This window comes from Bos indicus x Bos taurus, chromosome 6 (assembly GCF_003369695.1).
Source record: "Bos indicus x Bos taurus breed Angus x Brahman F1 hybrid chromosome 6, Bos_hybrid_MaternalHap_v2.0, whole genome shotgun sequence".
In the NCBI taxonomy this organism is placed as follows: domain Eukaryota; kingdom Metazoa; phylum Chordata; class Mammalia; order Artiodactyla; family Bovidae; genus Bos; species Bos indicus x Bos taurus.
In genome coordinates this window covers 19,018,278-19,036,161 of record NC_040081.1, presented here as the reverse complement: position 1 = coordinate 19,036,161, position 17,884 = coordinate 19,018,278, and the positions used below count along the sequence as shown (strand labels likewise).

The following is a 17,884-nucleotide window of genomic DNA, read 5'->3' as shown; positions in this document are numbered from 1 at the left end:
TAAGAGAAAATTACAGAAAGGACTCAAAACAGTGAAATAATTTGTTGAAAGTCAGCCATCTGGAATTTCAGCAGATTATTGTATATTTTATTTTTTCACCCTATGTAGTCCCCCCTCCTTTTTTTTTTTCCTTCCATTTCCTTACTCCCACCTCCTTCCTAACTTACCCTATTCCCAATTCTCTGGATTTTTGAGTAAAATATGTGTGTAAGTGTTATTTTATGTCTTCATCAACATCATTTCCTATCTGGCAGGCTGTTGTCCTTAGCAACAGCAGCAGAAACAAGCCAAGCCATGGGCTCAATAATTGCAGGAAAAAAGAATAATCCTTTTAAATGAAAAGGCTGACTACTACTCTTGACTTTCTTGTTGGCATGATGCACGTAGAATTGTTCAAGTACCAGTTATTAACTTCTGCTCATTTCTACAATGGCATTGACATGATGAGCCTTCATATTAAGGCTGTGACAAAGTTTTACATTTGTTTCTGTAAATGTATTCATTAGAATATCATACATCCCAGTAGAGATAGGCTCTCAATATATGCATACACTCAAGTTTTCAGCTCTAAGATACTTGGCTGATACTTGTTAATTCAAAACCCACTCAACTTTTCACACCTGGGAAATTTGGAAAGAACAGTACAGAAGTCATCCAAAATCAACAACACAATTTGATTTCTCTTTGAAAAAGATTAATGAAAAATGCAAACCAAAAGTCACCTTTACTAAGTTTAGCAGAAGAATGATTTTGGTAGAAATAATTCTTTCCATAACCTTCAGTTTTCGTATAAAAGGATACATTTTTTCTTAAAGCATATGAATTGATAATAAAAATTTTAGATGCTTGTGAAAGGAAACTTCTTAAAGTTTGAGTGAGAATCTGGGAAATAGCAGTGCCACTTAAAGCATTAGCCTTTTGTAAAAGAATTGTGATCTGCCTGAAAATCAGTAGAAGAGAAAACCTAAGCAGGTTATCTTTTAGAAAGGCAGAGTGTAGATAACTTAAAAAAGGAAATATGAAATTAATAATTGAGTTAATGGTATCTAGATGAACAAACCTAGTAAGGGTCAGAGCTGGTGAGTTACTAGAGGTGAATTTCTAATTCCCTAGGATGGTATGTACCAATGAGGTTATAACCCCAGGTGCACAAAAATGTCAAGTATATTATCCTCCAGTAATCTAAAGTGTTCAAAGCACTTCCACATATAAAGTTTAGTAGAGATTTCGTCTTCCAAGTGAGAATAGCATGCAGACAGCCACCTGGAGAGATGTGAGGAAAGATTACAAATTACAGACTTTTAATAGGAAAGGTGGCAACATACTTAAGATGAACTTTATTCTAAGCATAATTTATTTTACCTGGAGCAAATTCTGATCACATGGTTGTTTTATTGCAGTTATCTCCTTAATGTTAAGTTTATCGGCTTCTCAAGTCGCTCAGCAATAAAGAATCCACCTGGCAATGCAGGAGACGTGGATTTGATCCCTGGGTAGGAAAGATCCCCTAGGGAAGGAAATGAAAACCCACTCCAGTATTCTTGCCTGGAAATCCCATAAACAGAGGAGTTTGGTGGGCTACAATCTATGGGGTAGCAAAAGTAGGACATGACTTAGACTTAGCAACAAAAACAGTGGTAAGTTTATTCAGTGATACACATGTGCTCTCATCCAGAAAAATCCAGTCAGCTTTAGGTGGCACAGCAGCTAGGTGTTTGCTTCACTGTCTTGCTGTTCTTATGTTTTAACAACCCCGATACCAACTAAGCAATCATTTCCCTACATCCACTATGTTGATTATCATGAAGAGCTAGAATTGCTGTTGCAGAGTGGTTCATGGAAGACCATATGTGGAATTAATGCCTCTGAAATGCTATGCTAGAATGCCGGTGTTTTAGGAAAATGCACTATCTAGAAAGATGAGGGAAGATGAGAAAAGAAAACAGTGGTAAGGAATGGACCATCTAATATTTGTATATTAGGTGAGTAAAAGAGATAATGTAAATGAATGCTCAATGTAAATGGCAAGAAAGGACTTTTGAAATAATAAGGGGTGATCTGTAAGGGGAAATCTTGAATTAAATAATGAACAAAATCTAGCAAGAAGGGGAAAGTAAAACATTACTAAGACTTCTTCCATAGGAAAAACAAGGTTAAGAGAAAAAGATAGGGAAGAAATGGAAGTGCTCTGCTGCTGCTGCTCCTGCTGCTAAGTCACGTCAGTCGTGTCTGACTCTTAGCGATCCCATGGACTGCAGCCTACCAGGCTCCTCCATCTATGGGATTTTCCAGGCGAGAGTACTGGAGGGAAGGGCTCTAAATGTCTTTAAATAAGTTGAGGGGATAATGCATTGGGGATAGAGTTCTTAGGGAAACAGTTCTTACTTTGTTACCAAACAATGGTAGAGAAGTACTTGATTCTGAATTCAGAGACAAATAATTCTTAATGGATATAAATTAGAGTAGAACTTCGTATTGAGAGGAAAAACTGAATAGCAACTTTATCAAATTGGCAAAACTAAGGAAAAGAAAAATGTAAGAAATTCAATAATATTAAAAAAATAATAAACATAAGATGGAGAAACATCTTGTATGCTTGCATGGGAGCAATCATTACAAAATGTCATTTTTAATATTATAAAATGTCATTTGTCATAAATACAATTCAAAATAAGTTTTTTGAAGTTAAGTAAAATGAGATCTAAAATAATATATATAAATGAATGACTGGGAGTAGTCAGAAAATACATTGAGAAAAGAACAAGGGAAACTTGCCCTCGTAGATATCAAGGAAGGATATAAAAATCATTTGAATTAAATCGTGGTATTGATAGTAATATATATCAAATAGATAATGGAAAAGAATTAAGAATATAGAATAGATCTAGAAATAAAGAAGATATATACCTATATACCCATTGGTAACCCATCAACAAGGAAATGAATCTAAAACCATTTTGTAGCATGTACATAGAAATGTATGACTAAAGAAAATTCACTTTGGCTAAAGTTACCATAACCAAAACTGAAGGACAAATGACAGAATTGAAAAAATTTACAACATGAAAGACTGGGCCAATATCTGTAATATATGTAGATTTCTTCTTACTTACCAAGCAGGAAGTGTTAAAGAAAACATTCAGTGACACTTGATAAGAAAGGATCATCAAGATAGGTATAAGGACTATTGGAATGGGAATTTACTGTGAGGGAGAAAGATTGGGCTCAACTCTGAATACAACATGGGCAGGTGGGAATTTATAGCCAAGGAACAGGCTGGGAAATTACCAAGAGGAAAATACTGAACACAAGGAAGTGTCAGAGTGTGTCTGGGTAAACCCACCCAACAGGATCTTTGCTGAAGACAGACCAGGGTGATTAGACAAGGAACCTGATCAGATATTGTGGGTAGATTTTGGTAACTGACTTATTGGCAAGGTTCTTACCAAAATTAAGTTAGGCACAGATGGGCCTAGAAAGTTCAGGAGCCTGACTAAAGTTTTTGTCAAGCAAAGAAACTTTGTGCAAAGTGATCGAATAGAAAATGACAAGACAAATAATGTGAAGAGGCAGTTCATAGAAGAGTAAATGACAAACCTGCTTATAAAAATGCTCTAATTAGATAGTAGTCTGGAGTAGGCAAATTAAGGTAAATGGTAAGCAAGGTATGATTTTGTTTACCAAGCTCATGTGTAAGATAATAACACTGATGACCTGAATGTAGGAAAAGGGTTCTCAAATGCTGTTGTTGAAAATTAAGTTTGTTGCAACATTTATGAATAGAAACTTTGTAAGATATATTTAAAAAGATATATTAAAGTGTATATATACTACAGCCTAAATCTCACTCTAAGGAATATGACTTACAGAAGAGAAATCATTATTAAATATGTACAGGAACATGTTGGAGCATGACTTTGCATGGCAGAAAACTGGAATGCATATAAATGGAGGAATAGTTACATAAATTTGTTACATATGCTCCCAGAAATGTACATCCTGCTATGCAGCCTTTAAAAACAGTGAGTTTAAGCTACATTTTGGAGTTGCAGGAATTTATATGAGGTGATGTTAAAAAAAAAAAAAAGCAATAGTATATTATGAAAATTAAAAAAAAAAACCTGTGTTTGTTTATGTGTATGTGTATACTCTGTATGTATGTGATTATCTGGCCATGCAGAAAATATAGTGTATACCATGCTTTTTGTTAAACTATGTGTAATGGCTGATTTGCATGAAAAGAAGGAGAGGTAAAAGTTAACTGAAAAAAGCAAAATACAAGATTACTAAAGAAAAGTCAAATATATAATATCATATTCAGGGATTTATGTAAAATATGTGTGTGTGTGTGTGTGTGTATATATACACACAAATTAATTCAGGGAAGAACATCACAGAGGTCTTCCTCTTTGAAACTAGAAGACACAGCACTACTCCCGCCTCAGAGATCTTGAATCCTACGTGATTCTGCACCACATATCTCTCCTGAGGCTAACAAGTGTTTGTGTTCTATGAAGAGTTATCTGACATCACATGCATGAAGAGTATGAAGGATTGAACATCAGTTTTCCACTCTGTTCTTCACGAGTCACTGCAGTTTCAACTTCTCGACCTCAAATCTGTTTCTTTGTCAGTGAGCCACCAACCCCTGGGGAAGTGTTGATTTTTGCTTAACTTCCAAACTCAGCCTGATTGTTGATGTTCCCACTTCACAATCCTGGACCCACAACGATAGAAGGGGATCATACAGAGAAATAGAGATGTTGTTTCAAGTTGGAACTTGTATTATTCTTTCTCCTAGAAGTACTTTATAGATTTGTGTTAGAAGTTCAGATAATATTAAACATTAAGTACATTTTTGAGGACTAGTCTGAGAGAATAACCACCAGCTTTAATCTTGTTTTTAATGGAAAATAAAAGTACAATGTACACTAAAAAAAACCATTTACAAATTATACAAACAAGCTGTAAATTGGAGACTATATTAGGAAAGAATCTTGTAAATGATAACACTCGTGCAAATGTTAAACTTGGGGGTGATCTGATTTTGACTTGTTGATGGACTTGGCTATTGTAATTAACTCAAATTAATTTCCTTTGATCTTTACTGCTGTCTTTGAGATTATCCTGGAGCTTTCTCCCTATCCAGATTGACTGACCTTCCAAGGCAGACTGGAAGCCTCTTTTTCAGTCAAAGCTTTATCTGTATTTGGTTAACAGTTATTTCCATTATTTGTGCTGCAGTATTTGGCTCTGAGCTTTTACCTACATTTCCAAGCCTAAATAGGAACCAGGGATCATATGAAAGTGGAAAAGGGAAGTTAACATTTATTGAGCATCTACTGTGTGCTAAGTTGTTTCATAATTATAGTAAATATGAAGTAGATATCTCACATGAGGAATAGGCCTTCACAAGTGTACTAGTGTAAGTTTTTAAAAGCATCATGTAAGCAGTGGAGCAAGTTTTGAAAATTTGTATAATTATTCATCTCTAACTTTTATTTAAGTATAGCGTATGTAGTATAGAGTTCATAAGTCAGAAGTGCTTGTTGTTGGATTTTCACAGTGGGGACACACTGTGAAACCAGCTTCCAGATCAAGAAATGGAACATTACTGGAGCCTCAGAAGCCGCCCCGGTGTTTGCTTTCACTCTTCTACCTCCTCCCCACAAGGGTAACTTGGCTTCCTTGTGATTGTCACAGCAAAATAGTTTAATTTACATTAGTTTTGACTCTGACAGATCAAATCATAGCATATATACTCTTTCATGTCCGGCTTCTTTCTTTCAACATTGCCGCTGCTGCTGCTAAGTCACTTCAGTCGTGTCCGACTCTGTGCGACCCCATAGATGGCAGCCCGCCAGGCTCCCCCGTCCCTGGGATTCTCCAGGCAAGAGCACTGGAGTGGGCTGCCATTTCCTTCTCCAAAGCGTGAAAGTGAAGTCGGTCAGTCGTGTCTGACTCTTAGCGACCCCATGGACTGCAGCCCACCAGGCTCCTCCATTCATGGGATTTTCCAGCAAGAGTACTGGAGTGGGGTGCCATCGCCTTCTCCGTCTTTCAACGTTACGTTTGGATAATTCATTGATCTTGTTACATGCAGTTTAGTTTGCTCATTCTCCTTATTGCATAATATTTCATAGTGTGAATATACCACAATTTGTTTATCCATTCTACCATTAGTGGACATTTGGGTAATTTCCAGTTTTTAGCTATTATAAGTAGTACTGCTATGAACATTTTTATACACACATGTCTTTTAGTGCACAGATATATACATTTCTTTTGGACATATATAATTATTGTGTCAGGGTTTGCCTTAGGAATCTTATTTTTAATTGCTAAACAGTTTTCCAAAGTGGTTATATCAATGTACATGCTCACTGGCAGCATACGGAAATTCTGATGGTCCACATTCTAAAACCCAAAGCGCTTTTCCTTTCACCCAAATCTTACTTAAAGGTAAGAACTTGGTAACAATTTTCTTTTACAAATTCTATGATTCTTTCCAAGATTTTTAGTCTTTGTTCACTAAGTGAGTTTCCTTTTTTATACTGGAAAATATACCTATGCTGAATAGAATTTAGTAGCTTTAGCAGTGTTTCGGAGGCCTCACGTAAGTATTCATCTTCATTGAACCCAGCCTCTTCTATTTTTTCTGCATGGGTGAAAAGAATGGCCGTGTAATTCATCCAAGTGTGGCCCAGAAGTTCCTGAAAGAGAGGAGATAAGTGGCTATTTGCTTTTGACTGTATTTCTCAAAGATGAGCAGAAGAGTTTTGGTTTAACACAGACAGTAAACAGACCTGTACCTCATTATGTTTCTAAAACTGAAATATATAATGGGAAATGATGATGAAGTCAAATAATGTAAGCAAATGCAGAGAGATGGGTGGGCTTTCTTTTAAAAAAAAGCTAAGTTCTCCATTTTATTTTGTTGTAATTTGTGTAAATACAGCTTCAAAACTGTGTATTATCTGTGCTGCATGATATAATTACCTTTACAACATTCAGCAGTTGTACATACTTGCCTGTCAACCTGAATCTGTTAGAACCACTGAAATCCTTTAAGTCAGAGGACCTTACTCAGGAGAATGTCATATCTTTTTCTGTAGGAATATTGTATTATCACTAAAAGCATTTTCTGAGAATTTACAGTTACATAATCTGGTTACAATCTATTGATGAATCAGATGACATGTAATGGAAATGCTATCAAAATACAGTTGGTCATTTGGAACAACTACAAAATATTACTGTGATTCACATCCTCTTCACATATGTAGAATCAAACCCAATTTATTGGGTGACTTCCTCTAATGTGGGTGAAAAATATTGAATACTAGTATTCCTTTGTTTAGTAATACGTAGAAGTTGGTTATATAATAAATTCTTATTTGAATAGTAAAAAGCTGATGTAAAGCAGAAGTAATAGCATGTGGCAGATCATTAACACAGTATGAAAGGCATCTAGAAGTAACCATTTAACTTTTGTGAATATTTGCAAAGTTATATGAAATCATGACAATGCAACAGTAAAGTTCACTCCATTCCAAACACTCCCATTACAAAAATATTTCCAAAGCTGCTACTGTAATAGCAAGAGAAATATGCTTAGGAATAATTTAATAACATATCCAGAACCTCTAAAATTAAAAGAAGGGAGAACAACTAATATTTAGTGCCAGATATGCTAAAGCTTTACCTCTTTTGAAGTTCAACGTGATGATTTGTGGGAGATGCAATTATGGTATGGAGAAACTAATATACAGAGGTTGAGTACAAACCTATACAGAGGTATTAGATTAATACAAACTCTAGTTTATAAAAATACTGAAAAATTGAAAGGTAGTTTGGGAAACTTGAATAAGTATGAGTCATAATATTCAACAACTGAAAAAAATGAAGAAAGGAAACAGGAAACAAGAAGGAAGCGAGGAAGGAAAGAATTGGGATATGCAAATCTAATATGAAAATATAAGAACTGTGGAACAATATACCTAAAAATTAGAAACATCTCAAGACCACAGTTACCAGTTATAACTCCTAATACAGTCTAACTTTTATCAGAGTTATTTATTTTCACATTCATCTCTATAACTTGACTGTGACTTCTTGGAAAGTCTGTGTCTTCCTATATCAATCAAAGCCTCTAATACATTGTGCACTCAATAAATATGTTGGATTAATTTGGAATTTAGACCCTCACCATCATCTTAAATAGATGATTCGGGGTTTTATTTATTAACTTTGGTTCCTCAATTTTGAAGTTTAATCTTTGGGACACAAAATTGTAGTTTCCTGTGAAACTTCTCTCTTCTACTCTAGTTCATTTTCACAGATTTGCCTGTAGTCTGCACTTTCTGTTTTGTATTCAGAGGACTCTCTCAAGGTATAGGTCCCCAAATTTTCCTCATATCAGTCTTTCTACACCATAGAATAATTGTATGCTTCTGGTTCTTCTGAAAATGCCCTGCTTCAAGAAAATCCTCAGACATTTCAAGATCAGTACATTAGAGAATAATTATTTTAACGGGAAGATTCTAACTTTACAAAAAAGAGTTTTGCAAAGAGAGACTTTAATTGGCATATTTTATGTGCCTTTAAAACACAAATTGCCAACCTTTACCCCAACCTTTGAAGAACATAGCTCTTGTGTAAATCAAAGTATATGTGCAATGTCAACATCACATTTTAGCTAATAGTGACATAGCAAAATTAGCAGACCTCAGAGTTTTCCGTATATTCTGTGTACTCTAACACATCTCTTGTGGGAGAGAAGTCAGAGAACTGGAAAATAAATAAACCATACTGTGGATTGAATTGTAACCCCTTTCTCCAAATTGATGTTGAAGACTTAAACTCCAGTCCCTCCAAAGTGACTATTTGGAAATAGGATTATTGCAGATGCAGTTAATTAAGATAAATTCACTAGGCTGGGACTCTAATCCAATATGTCTTTATAAAACAGAACTGTGGACAAAAAACATGAATACTGGGAGAAAACCAGGTAAGCATAAAGTCAGCCATTCATAAGCCAAGGAGAGAATCCTTGGACACATCCCTCACTCTCAGCCCTCAGAAGAAACTCACCTGCTGACATCTATTTCAGACATAGCCTCCAGAACTGACAGGCAATAAATTTCTGTTGCTTAAGCCGCAAAGTTGGTGGTATTTTTATTGCAACCCAAGAAGATTAACCTGAATGGTTGAAAAATCAATGACATGCTAAATATAATAGATTTAGGTTCTGAGAATAAGAAGATTTCTGGGCCATTTACACCAGAATCACTTAGGGTGCTTACTAAAAGTGCATCAAAATCTTCAGGGATGGAACCTGGGGATATAAATTTTTAAAAGCTCTCTGGGGGATTTATTCTTCTGCAAATACTTATTGAGGGATCTACTTTGTTCCAAGACAAGGAATGGTACAAAACATGCATTTCTTGCTTGTGTATGATGGAAATTCTTGTTTACTAACTAAGCTTATGGCTAAGGAAGAGGGACACATAGGGAAAAAGTACATTTAATTTGTTGTCCTTGCAAATGTGATAGAAAATATATTGGCACTACAGAGGTAGACATTTAGTCTAATTTTGGGTGGGGGAGGTAACGTGGGGGTAAAGGGAGGGATCAGAAAATTTATCTGGCATGTGATGATGCCTGAGCATAGAAATTAGCAAGGAATTTCTCAGACGATAAAGACATACCAAGTAAAGAAAGTGATTGAGCATTACTGGGAATTGTATAGTATTGGGATTTTATTTTTAACAAGTACAACTATTGATCTTTCATCATTCTTGCCTCTAGAAGTTTCTCAAATTTAGTGCCATACCTTACATTCCCCAGTGCCTTATTGATGTGCTCATATTGAAATGTTTAATATAAGTTAATAAATAGCTACTGCCCTTAAGCTCCCTTGAGTGCTACTGCCAGAACTATTCTCTGGGTATTGGTTGATGCATGGGCTATATTTGTTATTAAATATTTATACAACATCGACATAATACAAATTAATGTTAAATAAACTGGCTCGAGTGGTTCTCTCCTGAGTTATATGTCATAACATAGAACTCTCCTCTTGCTCGGTTAGTACTTATTGCATTAAATGGTGTAACCTTCACAGTGTGTTTTTAGTTCCTGGCTTTCTATATTGTAACATGAACATGCCCTCCCTGCCTTTGTTTCCACCAGACATTTGCTATACTTTAAACCATAATATAATTCAGGAAAAATGAGTTAAAGCACCTAAGGGTAATAGATTTGTAAGCTTGACACCACTTACGAGTCCATGTGTTCAGCCACTGGAAAGTTTTTACATGTTGGTAATTATTTATGAAAAGATGCTCATGTCCTAAACTGTGAGAGAAATTGCACTTTTGAATTACCGCCAAAAATAGAAGAGAATGGTTGATTTAGCTTATATTCTTTAAATTGATTTTTGGCCAGAAAATAGTTGAATATTTGAAAGTAGTGTTGCTTGGTGTATAGTCATCATGTTAGTGGCCAAACATGTTCTCTACAGACCCAGAGAATAATCACGGTTGATTGATAGCTCACATAAAAATCCAAAAGAAAGATAGGTTAATGTAAGTTATCTGGTGTTAACAATTTAAATATAATACTAAGCTAGATGGAAAATTTATAATCAATCATAAATTGTTTGATTTCAAAGTGCTAATGGGTATGAGTCCATCTAGTCCTTTTGGGACAACTAGTTAGGATTTAAACTTTGTTTTCCAGAAATTGTGTTCATTTTCCCAGGACCTCACCAGCCCTGCCCCATTTGTTTGTGGTTGATGAAATCATAGCATCTGGTCTTTTTAGGGGGAAACTTTTAAAAAAGCCAACTATTACATCAACTGAGGAAAAAAAATTATCATGGATCAGGAGGACAATAAGGACCATTCTTTATGTTATTCCCTTATTCTCTTCCCACTTAGAGCACCACATTTTCTTCTTAGAGAGCCAAAGCTGAATGATAAGCCTTGTTAGATCAGATTTAGAGAAGAGTCAACCTTAGAGATCATCTGTCAAAATTGCCTTATTTTACAGATGAGGATATTAAGGCCTTCCTTGTGATACTAAATGGCTTGGCCAAAGCCACATTGCCAATTATTGGCAGACTTGGGCCTGTAACAGAGGTTCCCTGACTGCCAGACCCCTGTCCTTCCCACTAAATTGCGTCTTCTCAGTTTAACATTACTAACCCAGTGAATTTTTTTCCTACATTTTTTCCCTAAATTAATAAGGAAGTTCTTATATATCAGGGCAGTGTAAGTTTGATTTCACTCTTTTATGAAGCCTATCAAAATATTCCAAAGAAGGCTACAGATAATATGTCCCAGTTTTAGAGTAAAACACTAGCAAAAATGTTATAGTGATCATAGGTAACGTTTATTGTGCACTTGACATGTGGGAGTGTTTGAATTAATTTACCATTATGTTAATATGACATTCATTCCAAAAGTAACCCAGAAAACTATTATCTTTTCCAGTTTATCACTGGAAAGATTGAAGTTTAGAGAAGTTATTTGCCCAAGGTAACAAAGCAAGTAACTAAGTAGGAAATTGAACACAGGGATAACTTACTGCAGGACCCAGGCTCTTAACCTCTGTAATGTGTTGCTTATATCTAGTAGTTCATTTGAATACGTTACTCATCACAGTCTAGATAGTGATGATGACGAAACAATAGTAGTGGCAATTTTCTGCAAACCTACTACGAACCCGCTGTAATTCAGGCATGATGCCAAGCACATTACATTTATTAAATACAGCCTTCAGAGCTCTCTAACATAGGTAAATTATCCCCATTTTATAAATGAGGAACTGAAGCCAAGAAAGTTGTGTTAAGTAACATCTATAGTCATGTACCTAGAACTGTAATAGACATATTTCAACTGAATTCTGTGGAACAGCTAAGCCCATGATCTCTGTTCAGTATGTGCAGGTCTTGCATTGGTCTTTCTGAACCCCGTCTGTGTACACCCATCTATAACATCAGCAGTCAAGTTGTTCATTCGAAATCAAAATACTTGCTTGAAACCTGATTGTATACAGTAATAATACAAACATGATACCATGATCGTGGAAAGAATGTAATCAATTCCTGAATTCAATTCCTAGTGCAGTTTGCATGCTAGCACTTTCCTTAAGGAGACTATTACATATGCTGTGTGCTTGGTCACTCAGTCGTGTGCAGCTCTTTGCGACCCCATGGACTGTGAACCGCCAGGCTTCTCTGTCCATGGGGATTCTCCAGGTGAGAATACTGGAGTGGGTTGCCATGCCCTCCTCCAGGGCATCTTCCCAACCCAGGGATCAGACCCAGGTCTCCCGCATTGCAGGCGGATTCTTTACCATCTGACCAGAGAAGCCCGTTATATATGCTCTGATCTATAATTTAGGGATTTTTTTTTTAATTCAAATTATAAGATTCAGATGAATCATTCCCTTTTTTCCCCATTTTGGGGAGACAACTCACTAACATCTCTACTGTTTTGCTGTAGATTAAGGAAGGCCTGACATAAAGAGAAAAGGATCATTTGAGGAACCATTTCAGTTGTCACAATTGGCAGCTTATAACCTCTCTATCGGAGAAGGCAATGGCACCCCACTCCAGTACTCTTGCCTGGAAAATCCCATGGACGGAGGAGCCTGGTGGGCTGCAATCCATGGGGTCGCTAAGAGTCCGACACGACTGAGCGATTTCACTTTCACTTTTCACTTTCATGCATTGGAGAAGGAAATGGCAACCCATCCAGTATTTTTGCCTGGAGAATCCCAGGGACAGCGGAGCCTGGTGGGCTGCCATCTATGGGGTTGCACAGAGTCGAACACGACTGAAGTGACTTAGCAGCAACAGCAACCCCTCTATAAAATATTAGAGCACAAATTGAGAGAGATTTAAAGAGACAACAGGGAGGTGCAGGAAAAGAAGAGGTCGCTTCTCTGGCACTGGCCTTGAAGACTCCTTCCATGGAGGGCATCAGTGCCCCCAGAAAGGGGGAAAGGCAAAGGCGAAGACAGATGTTCTGTTCCTCATTTTGCGTGAGCCAGGAAGAAAAAGAAATTCAGGGTGTGTCTGGAAGCAGAGGACCTTAACCACTCCTTGCTCCTTCCTAACAGCTGTGGGTCTTGTTGAATATTCAGACATCCTGCAGCTGCTCCCGGTCTGTGAGCACATCCAGATGGCTGCCACTAGTATCTGAGGCACCTTCAGGAAGAAGGTCATAAACAGCCAGCCTGTGCTTAGGCAGTCTTCACCCAGAGATCAAGGTGGAAGCCCAGAATAGGACTGCAGTGCCTCCAGGGGTCATGACCCTGCTGAGGATTACTAAATCTCTCCTGGGAGAGAGGTTACTTACTTTTGAAAAATTGTTCTGGATCTGAGTCTTTCCCTCGCGCATCTTCTCTCTGCCTTCAACTCCTGAATTGGACACTGACTTAAGGAAGGCAGCCATAAGCAGTGAAGGCTGCATGTATGCCAAATACCATTTAAAAGGATCAGAGACATGTATGAAATGAATTCACTTGTATAAAAAAAAAATTAGGGGATTACAATATAGTTCTGTATCCTAAAACTGGAAAAATCTATTTTCAAAATATATGTCTCTTAAAATGCCCTTTTTTGGATCAGCAGAAAGAAAAATCTGGAGACATACGGAGAGAGGTTAGTTTTTGAGAAATACAGAGTTTACTGGATTACATCCATCTATAGCTTAAGTTAAATGTCTATTTAATAGCAGCTTTAAATGAATTTTTTAAGCTGCTTAAAAATTACACTGACAGTATAGCTCCAGGGCCCCCCTTTTGATTTCTACCAGAAATATTGTTGGAATGCTGGCTTTAATAGGTTAGAGGAGGTTCATGGGCTTTCTTAGATTTCACATTGTTTCTTAATTGCAATCATCTTTGCTTTTGTACAGAATATTCTTGATTTTTCAGGAGTTGGATGATGATTATTTTTTATACTCTTGTCACCCTAATTTTTTCCACTAGTTTTTTTGTGATTACACATATGCTTTTTTTTGTTTGTTTGTTTTAGGAACAGCTATAGTTACTGAAAAAGAAAACGTGTGTCTGTCATTTAGAACAATCTTGTGTCTTTACTAGTTAAAGGAAAATATCTTTAAAGCAAAGTATGCTATCTTTCTAAGTGTAACAAATTCTACATCAACATAATCAGAGATTGGACCAGAAATAGAGTAGCATTCATTCAAATTCATTTTGCTTGAAAATATCTACTCTCTATTCTCCCTGTAGTTTACTTTGGAACTTCTAGTAGAGATGAGATCTCTGAGTTAGCTCAATTAATGAGGCTACTGAGTAATACAAGTCAAGTTTAGCAGTTAAATTTGGGTGGTCCTAGACTAGAGAAGGCAATGGCACCCCACTCTAGTACTTTTGCCTGGAAAATCCCATGGACGGAGGAGCCTGGCTGCAGTCCATGGGGTCGCTAGAGTCAGACACGACTGAGCGACTTCACTTTCACTTTTCACTTTCATGCATTGGAGAAAGAAATGGCAACCCACTCCAGTGTTCTTGCCTGGAGAATCCCAGGGACGGGGGAGCCTGGCGGGCTGCCGTCTATGGGGTCGCACAGAGTCGGACACGACTGAAGCGACTTAGCAGCAGTAGCAGCAGCAGACTGGAGAATCAAGAAAGTAAATAAATAAACAAACAGATGAACCATTAGGGAAAGGTGGCATATGTTATTTTTATTCACTCTGAGGTCCCTGTGATCTCATGGCTGGCATGGAGCAGTTATTCACCCTACAGATGAGGCAAGCAAAGCTTCTACAATTCCTGATTTCTTTCCTATAAATAAAGTATAAATCTCCCCTGAATGTTTGCCATGGTGTAGGCCTCAGTGATGCTTCCTCCACTGAGGAGTTATAGATCGCACTGTTTTGGCACTTAATGTGTTGTCATATACGTGTTTATCTATTTGTCTCTTCTAGACTGTGAGTGTTTTGAGGGCAGGGCTCATATTATCACTCACCAATGATTAAACTCTGCTAGTACTCAATACAGTGTTCAATGACTGAATCAGAGTGACCACCACCGCCCCCACCCCCCAGCCATTTATGGCGAACTGTAAGAGGTTGTCCCTTGTTGAAAGGATGCAAGTTGGTATTTTAGTTCAGTGGTTCTAAACTTGACTGTTTTAGAGAAATATATGGAAAGTTTATGCAAATACAGATAGGCAAGCTCTACTCTTGAGATTCTGTTTCAGTAAGGCTTGGATGACTCTGCATTTTTAACAAACAGCTCAGTTGATTCTGAGGCAGATAGTCTGAGACCACATAGACAATCAAATTCTCAGTTCTTAGGAGTTTGAGATTTAGTTAACCTAAGGTCAGTATCTCATTTTTGCTTTGTTTTCTTTTATAAAATAAGAAGTCATTTCCCAGTTATAAAATGACTGACTGAATTCCTCGAAAGGAATTTGTAAACATTACTCTTGGTGGGAGAATCAAGTAATTTTTACCAGTTTTTTCCTATGTGACCAGCGCTTGTTTTAAACTACTTGTTTACAATACCTCTTTTAACCAGTTTTTCATAGTTCATTCCTATTAAGGTGATGCCATCCAAATTGGGAATAATGTCACTGGTGTGACTGCTCTTTACCTGGATCATTTGGACTGGGGAAGATTCTTCCTGTCCACAGAGAGGCACGTCTGCTCTCTGGACCAGCAGTGCAAGGTGCAGACCCTCCTGCCCAAAGTGATGTGCCAGGGCCTCCCTGACCTCCTGTCTCACGTGCTTCTTGCTCAGCCTGCTGTGCGGGTAACCTGGCGTGTCCAACACCTGGACCTGCAGAGTCACCTCTTGCCCTCCTCGACGCATGAAGCTGCGGAAGTGACAGCTGCGGCCCAGACTACAATCTCTGGTCACAGAGCATGGAGCAAAGCTGCTGTGGAAGTCAGTGCTTCCCAGAATAATGTTCCCAGCAGAACTTTTTCCACTTTGAGTCATGCCAAAGAGGGCCAAGTTGATGGTCATCTTGTTGGAGTTCATCATGGCTCTGGGTAAACAAAAGCTCAGCGTAAGCAGTCAGGCATCTCCCCTCAGCAATGTAAGGCTTCTTAACTGGCCTAGAGCACCCCAAGTATTGCCTCGGATTTGCTCTCCCCTCCTTTGTGTCTAAAGCATGGAGGAGCACACCACTAAAGCAGAGACCCCCCAGTGACAGAGGGAAAGTGGAAATAATAGTAGTAGTTTACACTCAGAGAGGAGAGAGAAATCTAATATAGATAATGAAAGGAGGAGGAAGCAATAATTGTAGGAAAATGAGGAAAAGAATTACATGAAGATAGTGTAAGCCATGTTTAGGAGAACCGTGTTAACTTATCAGTGTGATAGGTGAGTTGGTTTAATGATGGGTGCTGAGGTCTCTCAGTTCAGAAACAAAGATAGCAGCAATATTTGAAAATGATTCACTCTTGGTGGAGAAGTGGAAACAGTACAGTGGAAGAAACGGCCCTTCTTGCGTTTTAAACAGTGTTCTGCCTTCCCCACTCCCTGCCTCCCCACCCCTTGAATATACAAGTGGCATCTGCAAAAAATCATCTTTCCTGACTTCCTGAATGCTTCTCTCCTATGAAACATGAATAATATTAAAGGAGGACTTCTGTTTCTGTTTACTAATTTTTTAACAACTGGGCAACGTTCTGATGAAAATGATTACTTTAATTTCTGTTATGAAATAATTAATCATTTCCGTGGTTCACCATAGCTCAGTATTGGCTCTTCAACAAAGGAAGGAAAGACCAGCACATTGTACAGTTCACTTAGGAGGGAGGAGAACCTTGGGAGAATCTATTTCATTACAACACCCCTAAAATGTAGTTATTTTTGTGTATTTTAAGGTCATCCGTCATTTTCATTATATCGATAAGGCAAAGCTACTGGCCAGTCACCAAATGTACTCAATCTGTTGATTCAGAAATAAAGACATTGAAAATTGCATATTTACTATTTTTGCTTATAACTTGTATTTTGACTATAAAGTTCTATGTGCCTCTTTCTTTTCCTCTAATGCCTTTCACCTTACTCTCTCCAGACCTTAATATGAACATGTTGAAGGAAACTTACACCCTCGTACGAACGACACTCACCTCAGGAGTCCCTGCAGATGACCCCATCCCACCTCACCCAGCTCATTCAGCTGTGGCAGCTGTGCCATAGTCACTCAGATTTCTTTTTACTCCAGAATTAGATGTGTAATTTTTTAAAAAAAGAATTAATTAATTTTGGAATCCCAACCAGTTTGCTCTATGTCACGTACCTTTTCCAATCTTAAAAATGCTTGTTCCAGAGACTTCCCTCAAGCTGCTATGGTTGTTCGGTATGAACTTCAACCTTCTGACAGTATTACTGTACCACTCTGAGACTGATACTGTATGTACTTTATTTAGTTAATCTATTACCAGAATACTTTCTATAAATGATTAGCTGTCCTCCTCTAATCAGCATTGACTTTTTTTTGTCACTTGAGAGATATGTAATTTCAATAGGTACTTCCTGAAATTTCTATTTCCAGGATTAACTTATTTGTTTAAGATAATTGTTAATAGGTAACAATTTATCATATAGCCTAATGAAATGCAATATTGGCAAGTGTTAAATAGAAACTAGACATTTAAAAGCAAAGGTCACAATTTTGTCCTTTGTAATTGACATATCACTAATTCATGAAAATTTTCAACAGATATGTAATATACATACAATAGTATTGACTTCATAACGGTATTTAGTTCATAAATTTAAAAATTCTCTAAAAAACTCTCTTGGCTATTTCCATGCAATTGAAATTTATTATTTTGATATGATCACTAGCATGATTATATCAACATATACAGTTTCCATATCAATT

General features: G+C 37.2%; 1 protein-coding gene across 1 annotated transcript; it reads right to left on the bottom strand.

The window, feature by feature from the left end:
- Nucleotides 1–1,569: 1,569 nt before the first annotated feature.
- On the bottom strand, nucleotides 1,570–17,482 carry GIMD1 (GIMAP family P-loop NTPase domain containing 1). Its single transcript, XM_027543889.1, has 2 exons — nucleotides 15,637–17,482; nucleotides 1,570–6,713 (listed from the first exon to the last, which is right to left on the bottom strand). Exons 1-2 carry the CDS (start codon nucleotides 16,027–16,029, stop codon nucleotides 6,453–6,455), a joined length of 654 nt encoding a protein of 217 aa, XP_027399690.1. The 5' UTR covers nucleotides 16,030–17,482; the 3' UTR covers nucleotides 1,570–6,452.
- Between the last annotated feature and the right edge of the window lie 402 nt (nucleotides 17,483–17,884).